We start from the raw sequence: 17,464 nt of genomic DNA, 5'->3' as shown, positions 1-17,464 counted from the left end.
AAAGCAAGCAGGGGTTTGTTCTCCTGGCAGCAGAAACTTGAAGTTTCTTTGTTCATTTCTAGAAAACAGGGTAAAGGGAGTATGAAAACAAAAGTAGAAAAATACAGAGGGGCAGCGTGGCAGCCACTTCTGCATCACTACTTGCAAAATACTTTGTAAAAAAGAAACACTGCTAATGCAATCATCATACCTGTGTTCTCCTGCAATCAGTCTATCCACAGACTCCTTCAAAGCCTGAACAAACACCAAAGTTGGGGTTTTTTGGACTACATGGGCATTTTGCCCAGCAGTCAATCATAAGACATTGCATTCTCACAAAAATGCTGTGCCACATTTCAGCCTCAGACCCAGCTTTTGGGCAGCAGCAGCAGCGAGCCCTGCTCTGCTGGCAGCAGCACCAGCTGTGCCCAGCTGTTTTACTACCCAGAAGTGCATTCCTGTGTACCCTGGGCTGGGTGTGCTCTGCTGCACCCACTGCCAGGACACCCAAACTTGGAGGAGTCAAAAACCGGGCTTTGCAGCAGCCTTCTCATCATCCCAGCTACAAGTAACTGGAAAATTGCTGGAAAATCAGGGTTCAGAACGGGCTCACAGGAGCCTGCTATTCCTCAGGCTGATTGGAAATGAGATAGGTGCTGCCTGGACACCTTTCCTGTACTGAAGAAAGGGCAGTGCTGCAGCCCCACCGAGCTTTGCCTGCCTTGCTGATGGCAGAGCTCGTGCACTCCAACTCTGCTGCAGGGGACAGCCAAGGAGACAATGCCCTGGAAAGGTGGCCCAGGATGAAAAGGCTGCATGAAAGCCGTAGGACCCTCACTTGGACAGACCAACCACACACTCCAGTAACTGCCAGCAAAGATAGTGAAGCTGAAAGAGGCTTAGTGCAAGCATGCAGGAGATTTGTGACAGAAAGTTAGAACTCCATGTCAAGCCTTTCATGCAAACAATAAATATTACTTATGCTCATAATCAGACTTTTCTCCAGCATCGTCTTTGAATGTTGAACCTTTTTCAATTAATTAAAAACTATGCACTGCAGAGTGCATATTTTATCAGCCCTCAGCTGCTTAAGTGTCTAGAAAAGACCAGGCAGTTTTTCTTTTTTCCAGGCAACCCAGAGCAAGTACTTGCAAGGGTCATATCTTTTTAATTATCTTTTCTCTCTTTGATTAATTATTCCGTCTGACAATAGCGTGTTTCTAATGCTATTCACCTGCCTTTGATGATTGACAACTTTTCTGTCTGATTCAAAGCAAACAGCTGCTGCCATGATTGCCTAGCAACCAGGATGTGATGGATGAGCCCCAAAGATGGATGGCTGCAATAAATCATGTCTCCAGCTATAAAACTGAAAAAAGGGATAAGAATAAAAGCGAACAAAAAACAAAACAAGGTTTCTTCCCATGAGTGCACTCAGCTCCTTACCAATTACACCTGAAATGGACTTTGTGTCTATTAATAGCAAAGTTTTCTAATCAGTAAGAATGCAATGATGCCATTTGTATCAAGGTGTGTTTACAATTGTTACAGCAAATTGGCACTTGTACTTCAATTACCTACTGCGTTACACAAGTGCAGGAGTAACAGAGCAAAGTTTTACCTTATACTGTTGAAGGCTTTATAAAAAGTATTATGTTTTTTCAGTTTTTTCATGGTGTTAGACTTGAATGAAGGGCATAAACTTGAATTCTCCTTACTTTTGACAACTGAGTGTACCAAAAGTAAATGGAACTGAAAAACTCATTTCTATAAAACACATATAAGGTCACTGCTGGCTTTAAAAAAAAAAAAATACATTTTAACCTAAATGTTTATTAAGTGTTGCTGTCATTCCTTTTTGCTAGGAGGGCATCCTGCAATCAAAGAAAAAGTTGATGTGACAAGCAGTGTTTCAAAAACACCAGCTACCTGTGCAAATTCAAGACTGATCCAACAAAGTAATTCTCGTCTCATTTTACCTACTGCTCCTGTAAATCATTTGAGTTTTGTAGGATGCACCAGGCAAGGAACAGTCAATAGTTTGTCAGCTCAGAACAAGTTCAACCAGGCTGGGTATTGCACTTGCCTGAAGGGGCACAAACAGCCCAACACCTGAAGTTCTGGCCCTGCATATTGCTGAGGCTGCTCCATTGTTGGAGTGTCTACCTCCCGAAAGTCCCTGCCTGCACTTCCAAGGAAAGATCTAATTGCCTATAAAAAGCTGTTTCCTTAATTCTTCCAGCAGGTGGGGGTGTCCTGGTTCCAGCAAAAGTGCTTCAAAGAGGGAAGGGATTGCCCTCACTACTTACACAGCCAGGCCATCCACCCTCCAGGAGCACCCTGGACACTTGGGAGCAAACACCAAGGCTCAAGGATTCACAATCCTGCATGAAGAGCGTGGGTGGGAAAGAAATATCTGAATGCTGAAATAATTGTGTCCTAGAACCTTCTTTCCTTTGCCATTATTTGGGACCCAGAAAAAAAAATAAAAGGTGCATCCTGTTAGCAAAAGGAAGCTGGAGTGTATTAATCTGTTCACAAGCACATTTTTATAGTGGAAGTGGCAAAGCCTGGCAGTGTTACACTGGATAATCACAGTCCTGTTTGTATTTTAGTGTTACACACGGCAAGTCTCTGTGCTCATGCAAAAGGCTGCCTGCATCCTTGCACGGGCCACGGCTTTGTCTACATTCTTTACAATTACTGAAATGCTCCCACTAAAAACTTAACTCTGCCTCTGCCTGTCCCTCTCCCTGTTGTACAAACACACACACACATACACACACGGAAATCCAGCCCCTAAAACAATTGTAAGGCACTCCTGTAATGACCGGCGAGTATCTGGTAACAAACAATGAGAAAGCAAAGCCATCAATCACAACGTGCACGCCGAGGCCTCCATTCTGTCCCAGCTCATCCAACTCTCAAGTTACAGCTTTACACGGCAAGTCTAAATAATATTCAAAATGATAAATGGCACTATAAGCCTGATATCCATCATCAATCTTTTTTTAAGGAACATCCATCTTCAATAATGCACGTTTGAATCATGTGAAACCAAGAGCTCCCAGATTCATTTACACAACCCCCAGCAAGCTGGTGCTGCTTGAATGATACGTGTCAGCCAGTTTGTCCCAACTGCCAAACTCAAAAAAAAAAAAAGGGGGGGGAAAAAAGAGAAACGAAGAGACAGAAAGAATACCGGAGGGAAAAACCTTCAGGGGGCTGAAGAAGGTGACTTAGCAGATGATATGAGAGCACATCACCTCCTCGGTGAGCGTGGCAGTGCCCCCAGCACAGCCGGGCGCTCCCGGCCCCGCTCCCGTTCCCTGCCCCGCTCTGGCCGGAGCACATCCAGCACATCCAGCACATCCAGCACATCCAGCAGCAGCACCGCCGGAGCGGGAGCTGCCCGGGCCCCCCCGGCTCTGCTCTGCCAGGGCCAGTGATAAATGACACATGTCATTCTGTCGGGAGGGAAGGGTGGGTCAGTGATGTATGGCTCTGCTGAAAAGGAAATCGACTGTTTGGCATGGTGCGGCTATTCTCCACCAGGATTTAGTTTCAGAACTCTAAAATGAAATCTCCGATGTTTCAAGTGCACGGATAGGGCAGGCTGACGTGCGGCCGAGGCAGCTCGCTGCCTTTTTTTTTTCTTTCCCCCCCCTTGATTTTTATTTTTTAACCTCTCTCTGCCCTTCGGATTTCAAAAACCTGCTCCACTGACTGGAAACTGCAAAAGAACACACATATATCAAAGTCTTCAATAGTTATGATCCATGATAAAATTTAAATAGGTTGAGGTTTCTATTTTTATTTATTATTGGGGGGGAAAAATGGCATGCAGGCTTGACACAAAAGCAAGATAAAAATTAGCATGTTTGAAGTAATCGTCCCACAGCTTGACATCTGCATAGTAAATTTTAAAGGAAAAAAATGTGTCAGGCAGGCATGAGCTGTTCCCTCCCTCCCCCCCTCTTTCATTAGCTCACTGGCAGGGTGGCACTTCTGAACCTCATTACTGCAGGAGGATTTATGAAGCTGAACCCAATGGCAAAGAAAAGGCATCTGTCAATAATTGTAGGGAGCTGCACTCACAGCTTTGAAATCTCATTAAGTATGCAGTTATCAGGCATAAAGATCAAAAACATTACTCAACTCCGACAGAATCTTATGGAGGAACATTAATTAGCAACAGGCCTACAGTACAAAAAAAAAAAAAAACCAGACTTCCTCTCACACCTGCCCAACCCACAAACCAAAAGAAACACTCCTCCTCCCTCCAGAAAAAAATAATTCCCAGCATCTGAGACTGATCAAGTACATGAAACAAGAGAGAGGAAAAAAAAAAATCCAGTTGAGACAGTCTTGGCGGTGAAGAGAGAAAAGGAAGAAGCTGTCAAAGTTGAGAAGGATGTCAGCACTGGCCCTGATTACAAGGGCCTATACAGTTCCCAGGCCTTTTATCATCCCTGCCATCAAAAACAGACTCTGTGTCACAGATGGATGACTGATGGCTGCCAGTCTGGAGCAGCCTGGCCAAGCCTCCTGGAGGCCCCTGCTGCGATCTGGCCCTCCAGCAACAGGCTTGACCTAGCAGGGAAAGGGCTGCCGGCAGCGAGCCCAGTCCCAGAGACACTCAGAAACAGCACCCTGTTCTGTTCTTCCCCAGAACAATCCAGCGAGAGCTTGGTCAGGGTTTGTTTGTTCAGCTTACAGAAGTTAAATGTAATACTGCTGCTCGCCACGCAAAGCTGTGCATTATTTGAAAATAACACCAGCAAAAAAAAAAAAAATTTAAAAAAATTAAATAAAATCTCTTCTTTGTCCAAGCTAAATGTATTTTTTCTAATCCTGTTTCTAGTTTGCATTTTCACCACAATTTGCACACTCAATTGCTTAGAAAATACATGAGAGAGAAATATAAATTTGGGAGGAAACATACAAATTCATAGGCGAAGCTGGACCATAAAACCAAGTGACCTTTGCAGCATTAAGTATTGTGTGCAACTAATTAAGAACTATGGCCATATTAACATTTTTTGTTACAGAATCAAGGATATCAGCTACACAGCTTAACCCATTGCACATATTTTTTTCATTTCCTCTCTATCAAAAACTGTGTTTGCAAACAATAACTCAAAGCTACTTGTTAAAAAAAAAAAAAAAAAGAAAAAAGCAGGAGGAGGGAAATCACCTTCTGTAGTCTTTTTCCCACTTGGGACCATGCCTGAAAAACTCCCTCTCTAGTTACATGCTACCTTTCATACATTTTATATTTCCCATAATTTTGCGCTACAAAGAAGCTTTCCACTGTACAGTTCCATTCCTGTGTTATTTCCTATGTCCTGGCTTTTGATATAATGTACATATTTGTCTCTCATTTCATGAAATGCACAGTGATATTTATGTCTCACTTGTAGCCACACTGAAGATTGGCTTCTTAATGAACTACATCTTTAGTACCGCACAGAGTCAGGGATATTCGCACGCACATACAAGACAACCTGCCTGTCAAAATCTTTTCAATATCTGAAATTAATTCATTTACTAAAGTAATGTACTTTAAAAAAAAAAAATCTTAGCTCTGACAAAATACAGAAGCAGAGGTTCCGCTCCGAACAAGATTTTTTAAAGAATTTTACAAAAAGTGTTACAATAAGGTGTTTATATTTTTCCGTATGCTTACCATATTACTTTTATTATGTGTAGCATCAAAGTGATTATAGCAATTACATCTAACAGAATTAATTATAGAACATCCCATCATTTCGAAATACATAATGCATTAGAGGTAAGCCAAAGAAAGAAAACATCTTGACTGTGGTTACTGTTGTTGGAGTATTTTTTTCTTTAAGCATGAAGGCGAAACCAAAGTAGGAAGAAACATACAGAAACTGTGAGGTAACAGTGAAATGTTAACTACAGAAATCTGAATCAAGGCAGGTACGTTTTTTACTAGCAATAGTAACCTGTGCAAAGCTGCGCTAGCACAAATATCCATGTAAAATCCATTAGAGTTTTTAATCACAAAATATGGAAACTAGCCAATTCACCTAACCAATGTGTTAGTACATAAAGACAAGAGTGTATGAGTGAAAGAGTTACAAGCCTTTACGTATGCAAAATAAATTCACTCAAAGCTTCATTAATATTAATTTAAATTCAGAACCCATTTACATTAAATTGTTCATTAAAAATTGCCTATTTTATGCAACATGCATTCCGCAAAGAACACATAAGAAACCGAAACAGAGGGCTCAATTTAATGATGGAAATATCAAAAGTAAATGAATTTGGATCATTCCAAACGAATTACAAAGCAGCCCTCAGCGCTGTGCCAGTGCGCCAAGTTTGGCGGGAGTTTGGCGGAAGGGCAGGGAAACCTCCTGGCTTCCCCCTCGCCAAGGCTTGGCCGCCGCCCTTCCCACCTCCCCAGCACCACAGAGCCTTGCTATAAAGGGGAATTATTTATGGACAGGACCTCAAAGCCAGCCCTGTGACAATGGTGGCTGAGCGCGAGCACACCGGGCCGCCCCAGAACTTGTTTGCATTGCCAGCGCTGCCGGGCGGAGCCGCGCCAAGGGATGGCAGCCGGAGGTGAGGCGGGCCGCCCATGGAGCCTCCTCACTGGCAAACTCCCACACCAACGAGCACAGTCAACTTACGTGATTCCCAACAGCTGCTCTGAACGAAGAAAAGAGAGTCATAATTAATAACATGTGTCCTGACAGAGTTAATTAATAATTTATAATTAAGTCTAAAATACGAACTTAGATTATTCTTGAGGAGTTGTCCCTTTACAGCCCGAAGAGGCCAGGTAATGGCATTGGCAAAGAGCTTTCAGATATTTTATGATCCTCTGGTAACTCTTTCCCTACTCTCCCTCCACCCCCAGGGGAAAAAAACCCCTTTGAACATTTTCTGAGAAATATCTTAAAGTTGATGCCTGCAATGAGAAGTGTTTAAATTCTGCAGATTGGCTCTCTGCTGAGATGACCAAAATATCTTTCAGGCGCAAAATCAGGCAAATGCAGTAGGATGAATCTCACAGTCTCTGAAATTAAGCCCTACTTATTTCAACTCTTTCAGTTCTTTTTATGAAAATGGTAACAAACAATTTCAAGCTCTGACAATGTTCTATTCTGCATTATTGTACTTAAGAAAACTACAATACAATCTCTCGTGGACTATGCTTTAAATCCTTTGAGTCAATTTTCATGCTTTATTTTTTTGTTATGTTGAAATCAAGAAAAATCAATCGCACAAATTTTTTTCAATCCTTCTGCTTTAGGTTATGACATATACACACACAAAAAAGCAACGCATCCATTGTTTAGTGGGATTTTTAAAATTAATTTAATGTCTAACTGCAAATGCTGGAAACTAGAATTAATCTGTCTGGATAAAAAAAGGCTTACAGACATTTAAATGCATGTATCGGGACACTTTATCAACCTAACATAAAATTGTCATCTTATCTTATTATATGACTATTTTATGCATGTGTCAAAGAATTTGAAAATGAATGCCTGTCTATTCACTCTAATTACAACTGCATATTATCTGTCTGGATGTACCAGTCCATATCATTGTTACCAAATACAATATATTGTATTCACCTTTCATTTTTAACTTAAGGCTGATAAACCACAATTTGGGCGTAACTAAATTTTTAAAAAATTACCAAACACAGAGAGAAGAGGAAGAAAAAAATCAGACTAAAACACCTGAGGTAGATTGTTTAGTAAATGATGCTGAAGTATTTCACAGATAAGATAACACGCGACTGCTCAGCAACTATGTTATTTTTGGTCTTGTATCATAACCATACACACACATACACTCCTACTTGACAATGCAACACTTCAGGCATCTCAATACCTGATCCACTAGCAGCACCTTGAAAACAGGGCTGTGTTAAAATCTGACAATCTGTATTTGGATTCTCTAGGAAGCAGTCACGACATTGGATTAAAATATGGATTACTACACCGTAAAGCCAGCAGTGCCAAGGTTTGCTCAGAGAGGTAACACGTAGGTTACTTTACGTCCTGGCAGATGATTTCTTTTCATTCACTCTGTACCACCATATGTTTCTGCATAAGCGTGCACGTAGCACGCTTAAAAATGTACCCCACACTTCACCCTGAAGGTGATCGTTTCTATACAGTTTCCACTAATCCTGGAAGCAGGGCTGACAAAAAGGACCCACTCTAATCCTGCTAACTCACCCTAGCTTCACTGCATTTCCCATAACCCTGCAGCAGTCACAATTCATTCTAATCACTTTACAAAACAATCTTTAGTAAAAAGAGGAAAAATGCAGACTTGTAAGCCAATTTAAGAAATAACTGCTGATACATCAGTTATTGACTATTTCACTCCTGCTCATGATAGTGCTCAAGGCAAAACCGAGAACAAAATGACAACATCAACCGCACGCAATAAACTGTGGCCCAGGAGAGCACTGAAGCCCTAATTGACAGCTGTCAAGCTAATGGGAGAAATGGCAGCTGATTCTGGAAAATTCTGTTTTCCAGGCAGATATTCAGGGGAATCTATCAAGCCTTTTTATATTTATGCCCCTTTTTCTTTTTTTTTTCTTTTTTTTTTTTTTTTTGCATTGTTCCTTCACACTTTGCCGAGGAAAAAAAAAAAAAGCAGAGGACAGCCATAACTAATCATTTTGTCAGCTTGCTGCTAGGAAGAATCTCTGCCCAACAGAGAAATATGTGGCAGGTTTGGAGGCAAATAACATACCAAGGGCTGACACTGCAAGTACCTTTATAGGTAGCCTACTTTATCGCTACATTTACTTTTGGGGTATGTATGTAGTTGCAAGCAATTGCCATAAATTAAAGCGAGCGTTCAAGTTGCCGGAGTCAGAGCTGCCTGGAAATCTGGCGGCACAACCTGTGTGCCATCTTGCATCTGTTTGCTGTGCTGCACCCCCAGCCCCGCGCTGGAGGGGCCGAGGGCTGGCACCAGCACTCAAGTCCCTGGGAAGTGGAAGCGCTCCGCACCTCTGAAGCAGCAATTCCGTGAATTTCAGTGCTCACACTGACCAGGTGCAGCTTTTGAATGCAAGCGTAGAAGTTGGGAAGAGCCTCAAGCATTCAGCAATCTCTAGGATTTAAAACATACTACGCAAAAAAAAAAAAAAACAAAACAAACAACCATAGGCCCAGGTTTGTTTGGGTTTTTTTTTCCCAGAGCCTCGAAAACTCGGTGCAGTTGTCTGTTACTGTTTTATTAAATATATAAATAAGTAAATAAGTAAACTAAATGTGATTCCAGCAAAGCACTAGTTCCCAATCCCTCCTCACAAGGTATGTACACAAAATATGTATTAAGTCATTTCTGTCAGGAGGAAGTACATTTTCTTGATCTTTTAAATAGGTTTCTAAAAAAGCTGCAAGTGAAAGCTATAATTTAAGGATAGATAATTACTGTTTGCATGAACAAGACTGGCCTCTATTAATACAATATCTTAGCTTCTCCAGACAGTAGCCTCTAACTGGTAAATATACCTTCTTCCTCCTGACTTACATGACAAAGTCTTTGGAGCAGCAATTCTAACTATCTTCTTGCTTTAACAGGTGAGGAATAAAATTGCAATCCCTGACTCTCCTTCCCAAATTTACCTATGATATTCAGCTGAGTCTCAAAGCAAACAAAGTGAAATTATCATTTTTACAGATTCTTGATTCTCAGAGACAGCTTTAGTCTTCCACAGTGTGGTGTTAACACTTGGGCTAGACATAAAGAATTTGTGCACCTGTCTGTTATGTCTGCGAGCTCTGTGCTGCTGAGAGTTCTTTGTTGTTGTTATTCTACTCCAGACCATTAAAAGGGTCCTAATTCCTATGACATGATTATCCAGGTACCAAAGCCCATTTGTCACCTGCAGCAGAAAATTGAGTTAATGCACAACTAAAGGCAACCAGGACTGTGTAATATCAACTTGATTACATCAAACTAGCTGCAAACCTAATTCTGCTGGATGACACTGCGTGGAGCTTGTCATCTCCAATCATTAAAGCTGTCAGGAATCCATCAGGTTTACAGCTAATTAGGTGAACACTAATGAAGCTGGCAAAACAACTTTTCTTTTTTTATGGCTGAGCGGACCTTTCAGTTTGGAGAAAAAAAATTCTCGAGTATTCTCAAGGTTGCTGGGGACTGGATTTCCTGAGTTACCAATCAGCAGACATCTTTAATTCTCCCCCCACCACCACCTTTTTTTCTCTCTCAGTACCAAGCAATCAATTTGTCATCACTCTCAGTATGCCACAAAAGCAGTCATGAACCTTATAACTCGCAGCTCTCAAGCCAAAAAGGGGAAAAAAAAAAAAAGTAAGTTTCTTCTGTCTTAAAATAAAACACCTCATACAGCTCACTTATTTATCTTCATGCACTTATCAACAGCATGAATGTTCTTGTTTTTTCACTCTTGTCAAATAAGTAGCCCTTCAGTCATTCTACATCCCCCATATCCATTAGGCAGAGGCATTTTGATAAAGTAAAGCCAAAGCTAGTGTATGGGAAAGAATGAAAGCACTCACTCTGCCAACTTCTGATTGACCATTAAGCTATTGATGAATGTGCCTGTCAGGAGAGAGACAATTAAATCAAATATGAAACAAAGTCGTTTTGACGGGTCATTTTGATAGAGCAAAACCATTCTTCCATCTCCTATTAGTCCTGCAGTCAAGTTTTTGTAATGAATATTTCTTAACTAACCTGTTATTTCTTAGCTGTTTTTTAAGGTGTTAAAAAAAAGGCCTTTGCGTTTACTGCTATTAGAAAAAGTAACATTTCCAATGTGACCAATAAAAGCAGCATCTCAGTGGGAAGCAATTATACACAATACTAAATGTTTAATGCGGCTATCAAAAAGCTAAAAGTTTAAAGAGATTACACTTCTGCTAAATATGAAAGATAGATCGCGTATCATGGATGATTCACTTGAGAAAGGAGGGAGAGACAGAGAGTGGTGGAGGGAGAGAAGGATACCTCAGAATGTGTGTTTAGTGCAGAAACACTTTCTTCCAGTCTGTACAGAGAGAGCCCACTTTACAGCAGAGTCGAAAATGGAAAAACACATGGAAAATCTAGATTTTGCAGGACTAAATTCACATTACAAAATAGAATTTTCCAAGTATCAGGAGAAGTTCACCTCTGTCATTTTTCTAGAAAATTGTTATTTGATGGCACAGGCCAGAAAAGCAAAATATTATCACAAAGTATTTGGCTACGATATTGTTTGCTAGATGCTATCACCACCGCACTGAGAAACTTTCCAAACTTTCTAGCTGTTTGTATGCGGGGTAAGACCGCTGGGAAGTCTATTTCCCTATTTCAAAAGCACTGCCTGAACCCATGTGGCTGTCCAAGAAGAGAAGAAAGAAAACACGCACGTTGTTATTTACAATTTGTGTCACTCCTCAAGCCCCTTGATGTTTACTAAACTCAAACCACCCCACTCGGAGAAGCTGTCAGGCAGTGTGGGAGCACTGCTGGGCTCCAGCAAGCCCCTAGCACGGCCTGCAGGACTACCTGGTCCAGCAAGCCCCTAGCCCAGGCTACCTGCCCCACGCTGTCCCTAGCCCAGGCTGCAAGACGGACTCCCTGTCCTACGCTGTGCAGGCTACGCTGTGCCTAACCCAGGCTGCAGGATGGACTCCCTGCCCTATGCTGTGCCTAACCCAGGCTGCAGGATGGACTCCCTGCTCCACGCTGTGCCTAACCCAGGCTACCTGCCCCACGCTGTGCCTAGCCCAGGCTGCAGGACAGACTCTCTGCCCCACGCTGTCCCAAGCCCAGGCTGCAGGATGGACTCCCTGCCCCACGCTGTCCCTAACCCAGGCTGCAGGACAGACTCCCTGCCCCACTCTGTGCCTAGCCCAGGCTGCAGGACAGACTCTCTGCCCCACGCTGTCCCAAGCCCAGGCTGCAGGATGGACTCTCTGCTCCACGCTGTGCCTAACCCAGGCTGCAGGACAGACTCCCTGCCCCACTCTGTGCCTAGCCCAGGCTGCAGGATGGACTCCCTGCCCCACGCTGTCTCTAGCCCAGGCTGTAGGACAGACTCCCTGCCCCACGCTGTGCCTAGCCCAGGCTGCAGGATGGACTCCCTGCCCCACGCTGTCTCTAGCCCAGGCTGCAGGACAGACTCCCTGCCCCAAGCTGTCCCGAGCCCAGGCTGCAGGATGGACTCCCTGCCCCACGCTGTCCCAAGCCCAGGCACAGCCGCGCTGCCAGGGATGCTCTGGGGAGCTTCCCCGGCTCCAGCCCGGCCCCTCGAGGCTCTCTCCCGGCAGAGCTGTCCGTGCCCGGGCCTGGCAGCCCTGGCGGTCCTGGCAGGCCGGGCCCAGCGGTGGCAGCGCTCGGCAGGGCCGGGCCCGGCGGTGGCAGCGCTCGCCAGGACCCCTCAAGTTGCGCTCCCAGAGTTGACAGGCCACGTGTGACGTCACCGAGGCTGGCGTTACCATGGCAAGTGATTTATTGATGTTTATCGGGAATGAATAGATCAAAGGCTGCCAGATGACAGGCGATCAATCAGACATCAAATCAAGGATGGCAACAGGCCAAGGAAACCTTTTCCAGCCTGCATATCCCCAACTAAGGATTACTGTAAAATTATGTAGGGCTTTTCTTCTACTGTTTTCTTTTCAATTTGGCTTTTCCAAAAAAATACTGCTTAAGTTTAACAGGAGTTGACATTTCTGGCAAAAGGAAAACAAGCCAAACAAACAAAAAACCTCACCAGCACAAAGCCTCGAAAAGTAATTCTAAAAAGGAAAAAAGAAACCAGTGGAAATTGCAAAGGCACTATCAGAAACATTCACCAGTCACTTGACAATACACAGACCCTTTTTCTTTTTTTTTTTTTTTTCCCTCCTTTGGTTTACTTTGCAGCTTCTCCTCTGGACTCATAAATAAGAAATCAATAGGATTAACAGAAGAGGCTACCAAAGAAAGTGACCAGCTAGGACGGTCTGTCTGTCCGGCAGAGACATCTCCAGTGCAGTACAAGGGCAGAAGAGAAAAAGGTAAAAGTTGGGCAAAGGAACCAGTTCTGGGCTCGGATCTTCAACTAACACTGCAGAGCCTCCAAATCACTTTGTCCCTGCCACTTCATTCACAGCGTGCCATATTTTTATACATGCCCTCTCTCTTTTTTATAGGAAAGAAAAATTAAATAAAAAGAATATTTTCCCTCGCTTTCACAAACCATTTGCCTGTGAGGGAAGGGGATATAGAAGAATGAAGACTACGAAGGAGAGAAGCAAAGTAGGTGCCAAAGTACGGGCTGGAAATAACCAAAATTCGCCTCCTGCTTCCCCCATCCCCGGAGTGACACCGACCATAGAGCCCGAGCAGCGTGTGCCCGCACACACCCGCTGCCCCTCGCACAGGGTTACCCCAGAACCGAGCCGGGCGATGGCAGAGTTCGGAATAAATCAAAGTGGGCACCAAAAGTGGGGAATGGGCTTTCATGCGCCCCCCACTCCAAAGAATAAAAATAAATAAAATCCCCCCAAAACCCCCAGCCCGGGAGTTGCTCGGCAGAGCCCTCGGCAGCGGCGGGCAGCGGGGCAGCAGCGGGGCGCGGAGCGGCGGCGGAGCCCGCCGGGAGCCGGTTATGAAAGAGACGGAGGGAAGCGAGAGGAGAAGCCAGCGGCCGCGGAGGGAAGGGAAGGGAAGGCAGGGGAGGCAGGGAAGGAAGGGAAGCGGCTCTCGTACCTGCTGCGCGCCGGGGCGCTTGCTGCTTCCTCCTCGGCATGCTGGGCTCCTGCGGGCGCCGGCGGGGGGGGGCAGCCGGGGCGCGGGGGTGGGAAGAGTTGCCTCAGCCCCAGAGATCCGGTGAGCTGCTCCAGCCTCGGCGCGAGGGCTGGGTCGGGGATATATTTTTTGTTGCTGTGCATACACGATGCCGAGTAGGAGGAGGAGGCGGCGGCGGCGGAGGAGGAGGAGGCGGCACAGAGGAGAGGACAGCCCTGCTGCTGCTGCTGCTGCTGGCAGAAGAGGGGGGAAGTTTGACAAATCGCCCCGGAGGAAGGAGGAGGGGAAGCCCCCCGAAGAGGTGTGCGGGCGGGAGGGCTGGGGAGAGCCCGCAGTCCCCCCCACCCCGCCCTGCGCCCCCGGTGCCTGGCCGGGCTGGGAGATCACGGCATAAAGACAGGGGATCTCTTGGCCGGAGCCGGCGGAGCCTCAGCCTGCGCTCTCCACTCCCGGCTCGGCGCTGGAGCGGCGGCGGCGGCGGCGGCGGCAACAGGCGAAGCTTGAAGGGAAACGAGATGATCGCGGTGTCACTCAAACTGCTCCGCCGAGGGGGAGCGGGGCACCGCCGCCGCCCGCCCCGGGCCGCGCCTTCACTCAGCGCGCATCGCCCGCCGGACGGGGCACGGGGGCGGGCAGGGGTCTGCCCCGCCGGCCGGGGCGACCCCCTCGCCGCGCCCCCTCCGCTACCCAACTTCGCCCGGCGCCGGTCTCCCGAGCCGCCCGCGGCGGCGGCGGAGGGCTGGCCGGGCAGGGACAGGCAGGGCAGCCCGCCGGGCTCCGCGCCGCTCGCCCCGCTCCCTGCCGCAGCCCTTCCCTTTCCGCCCCCGCGCGCACCCGTTCCCCGCCGGAGCCCCCCGCAGCCATCGCCTCCCGCCACGCCGGGGCACGGGACCCCCCCCTCTCCCCGCCGCCCCCCACGGCGAGGAGGGCCCGGCCCGCCGCTCCATCCCGGCCGCCCCGCGCGGTGACAGCGGCGGCGGCGGCCCCGGCTCTCCGCCGCGCCCCGCAGCGCTGCCCGCCCCGGCCGCACTCACCGGCGCGCCGCCCGCCCGCCGGCACATCCAGCCCGCCGGCTCCCACCTGGCTGGCGCCGCGGCCGCCGCGCTCCGCTCCGCGCCTGCGGGCGGGCGGTGTCGGGGCCGCCCCGGCCGGCGGCCGCTATCGGCGGCGCCCCCGCCAGCGGAGCCGCTGCTCCCGCCCCGCGGGGCCAGAGCGGCGGGGAGCGGGCAGCGCCCGCGCCCCACGCACCCGGCTCTTCGGGATGGAGCACTTTTGCCTCGTTTTCCCTGTTTGGGGGCAGGTTGTTTTTTTTTTTTTTTTCTTTTCTCTCTCTCTCAGTTTTTTTGGTTTTTTGTTTTTTTTTTAATTTTTTTTTTTCTCGGTCCAAGTTCACTGCCGAGCCGCCGCGCTCAGTTCGGCGAGCGCCGGCGGATCGATGTGCTGCGGGTTTGATTGCGCATCCCTGGGCGGCGGGGCCGCGCGGCGCGGGGAGGGCCGGGGCGGCGGGGGGCGCGCGGGGCCCGGGCCGCTCCCGCCCCCGCTCCGCCCGCGCCGGGACCCCGCCAGCAGGGACCGGGACACGGCAACAGCAACAGCCAAAAAAAAAAAAAAAAAAAAAAAAAAAAAAGAAAAGGAAAGAAAGAAAGGGGAAAAAAAAAAAAAACCCAAACAACCCAGTAGCTTTTTTTTTTTTTTAAGTTCACGGGGAGGAATTAAAAAAAAAAAAAAAAAAAAAGGCTGAGCTCACTTTTACGGTAAGATCAAAAAAAATTTCCACTCGCCCCCATTCTTCGAGATTTGGGATAATTCCAAATACCTGACTAAGTGCAGATGTTGTTGCGTCTTCACATCCTATAAAGCCGCCGTGCCGCTCTCGGGCTCTCGCTTCCCTTTCAAGTTGCAGGAAATTCAAACACTTTACATGACGGGTGGAGAAGGTTTGGGATTTTTTTTTTTTTTGGATTATTATTGTTATGAGTTGATTTTTTTTAAGCTGATCTTTAGGACGAAAAAAAAAATCGCAGTCGCCTAAAGTCCCCGGGAAATTGCTACTGTTGGGGGAAAACGAAACATTTCTTGAAAACAAGAAAATGGTGAGTTGTCAATTGCCGCTTCTGCTGCCAAACTCGCTCAGTTCCATCTCATTGATACTCGCTGGTTGCTCCTCACAGTTACAGTATCTGCTCACAGAAGGAGCGATCAGATCTGCTTAAGAGACGACACCGAGACGTTCCCCCCCCGTCCCCAAAAAGCCCTGTGTGTGTGTGTGTGTGTGTGTGTGAGTGTGCGAGCGTGGGTGAGCCGTGCGGCAGGACGGGGCCGGGCGGCGGGCAGCCCCGGCGGGGCGGGCGGGCGGGCTCGCCGCCGCGGCGGTGCGTGCCGCTAGATCCGCCCTAACATCTGTCCGTCTCACCATTGGCGCATCCATCAGTGTCACCCCGGCTGCACATTGCAACGACAACACATCAGACACTACACAGACCGGGATTCGGTACAAATAACCAACATACTAAACAACTTAACCGGGGAGGAGGGGACCAGCCGCAGCATAAGTATTTACAAACGTTAGACAGCCTCGGGAAGCAGGGCTCGGCTGCGGTTAATAGCTCCTTCATTCTCTCTCCCTCCTCCCCCTTTAAGTAGGAAATAGAAAACCTAAATAATTCACGCCCCCCACCCCCCCGAAGGATGCTGCCGGCCGGGGGCAGGGACAGGGACAGGGACCGGGGCGCTCAGCCCGGCTGCGCTCCCGGCTCGGCGGGGCGATGGCTGCGGCAGGACCGCACCGAGCGCGGAGCCGGCGAGAGGCCAGCCCCGGGCTGAGGTGCCGGCCCGCGCTGCGCAACATGGAGGATTCCTCCGAGCTCTGGAGCGAGAGAGACTGAAACAAACTTTGGGATGCTCGGCCGGGAGCCTCGGCAGCCGAGAGCCCCGGGAGCCCTGGGCGCCTGTGCTCCTGCTCGCCGCACGGAGTGCGGGGAAGGTCACTCTGCCACCAGGCGCTGGTAGAGCGCCCTGAAAACTACAGCAAAATTAAAATGACACGGCGCGTGTAGTCACTGCAGTCCTGTAAAGGCTGTTCTGAAATGTGCGAGAGCCCTCTCCAAAGCCAGGGAAATCCCGATCCTCCTCAGCTGCTGGCTGCGGGGCATCGCGAGGAGCGAGCCGCAGCGACCAATCCCCAATTTTGGGGCGGTTGCAAGTTGCAAGAACTTTGTTCCTTCCACTTTCCTGTCTCTAAATCTGCTCATCTTTCACTGCCTTTGTGTCACCCTGAGCCCGCCCGGGGCATGGGTGTGAGCCCCTGCCCGCTGCCGGTTTTGGCCCGGGTGCCCGGCGGGGTGCGAGCCCCTCGGCCCGGCGCGGCTCCGCGGGTGCGCAGCCTCCTCCCGCGGGTGCGCTGGGCTGCACGCGTGCGTGGATTTGTGCGAGTGGTGGCATTTGCGTTTGAACAGGCTCCCAGACAGAGCTGTGCCTCCCGCAGAGCACAGCCTGCGAGGAGGATGCTGGCAGGTGGCACCTCGGCAGCTGAACGGTGTCAGCAGCACAAACAAACACGCGAGACTGTGCCCGGCCCCGCTGCGTGGGGAGCTCGGTGCGAGCAGCAGCGCTTACCTGGCTCTGCAAAGGGCGGCCCACACAGCCGGCAGCGCAGGGCGAGGGGCTCCTTCCAGTGCGCCGAGCTGGGACTGGG

The 17,464-nt window shown here is 48.3% G+C and overlaps 1 protein-coding gene across 5 annotated transcripts in view; it reads right to left on the bottom strand.

The window, feature by feature from the left end:
* Positions 1-16,116, bottom strand: part of TSHZ3 (teashirt zinc finger homeobox 3) — a 67,657-nt gene extending 51,541 nt beyond the window's left edge. Inside the window, exons 1-2 of one of the 5 annotated variants that reach the window (XM_071440289.1) lie at positions 15,587-16,116; positions 13,732-14,269 (exon numbers count right to left, since the gene is read on the bottom strand). In XM_071440289.1, the coding sequence (XP_071296390.1) occupies positions 13,732-13,771 (40 nt within the window). In that variant the 5' untranslated portion in view covers positions 13,772-14,269; positions 15,587-16,116. Of the gene's footprint in view, positions 1-13,731; positions 14,270-14,804; positions 14,947-15,586 lie in introns of those variants that run through there. The other 4 variants (XM_071440292.1, XM_071440291.1, XM_071440293.1 and 1 more) reach the window with 4 other exon arrangements.
* Positions 16,117-17,464: the final 1,348 nt, after the last annotated feature.

The sequence above is a fragment of the Agelaius tricolor genome, unplaced genomic scaffold, assembly GCF_023055355.1.
Source record: "Agelaius tricolor isolate 1412-34295 unplaced genomic scaffold, bAgeTri1.0.p SCAF_15, whole genome shotgun sequence".
Lineage (NCBI taxonomy): Eukaryota > Metazoa > Chordata > Aves > Passeriformes > Icteridae > Agelaius > Agelaius tricolor.
The sequence above is the reverse complement of the archived record's forward strand: the minus strand, read 5'-3'. Positions and strand labels throughout refer to the sequence as shown.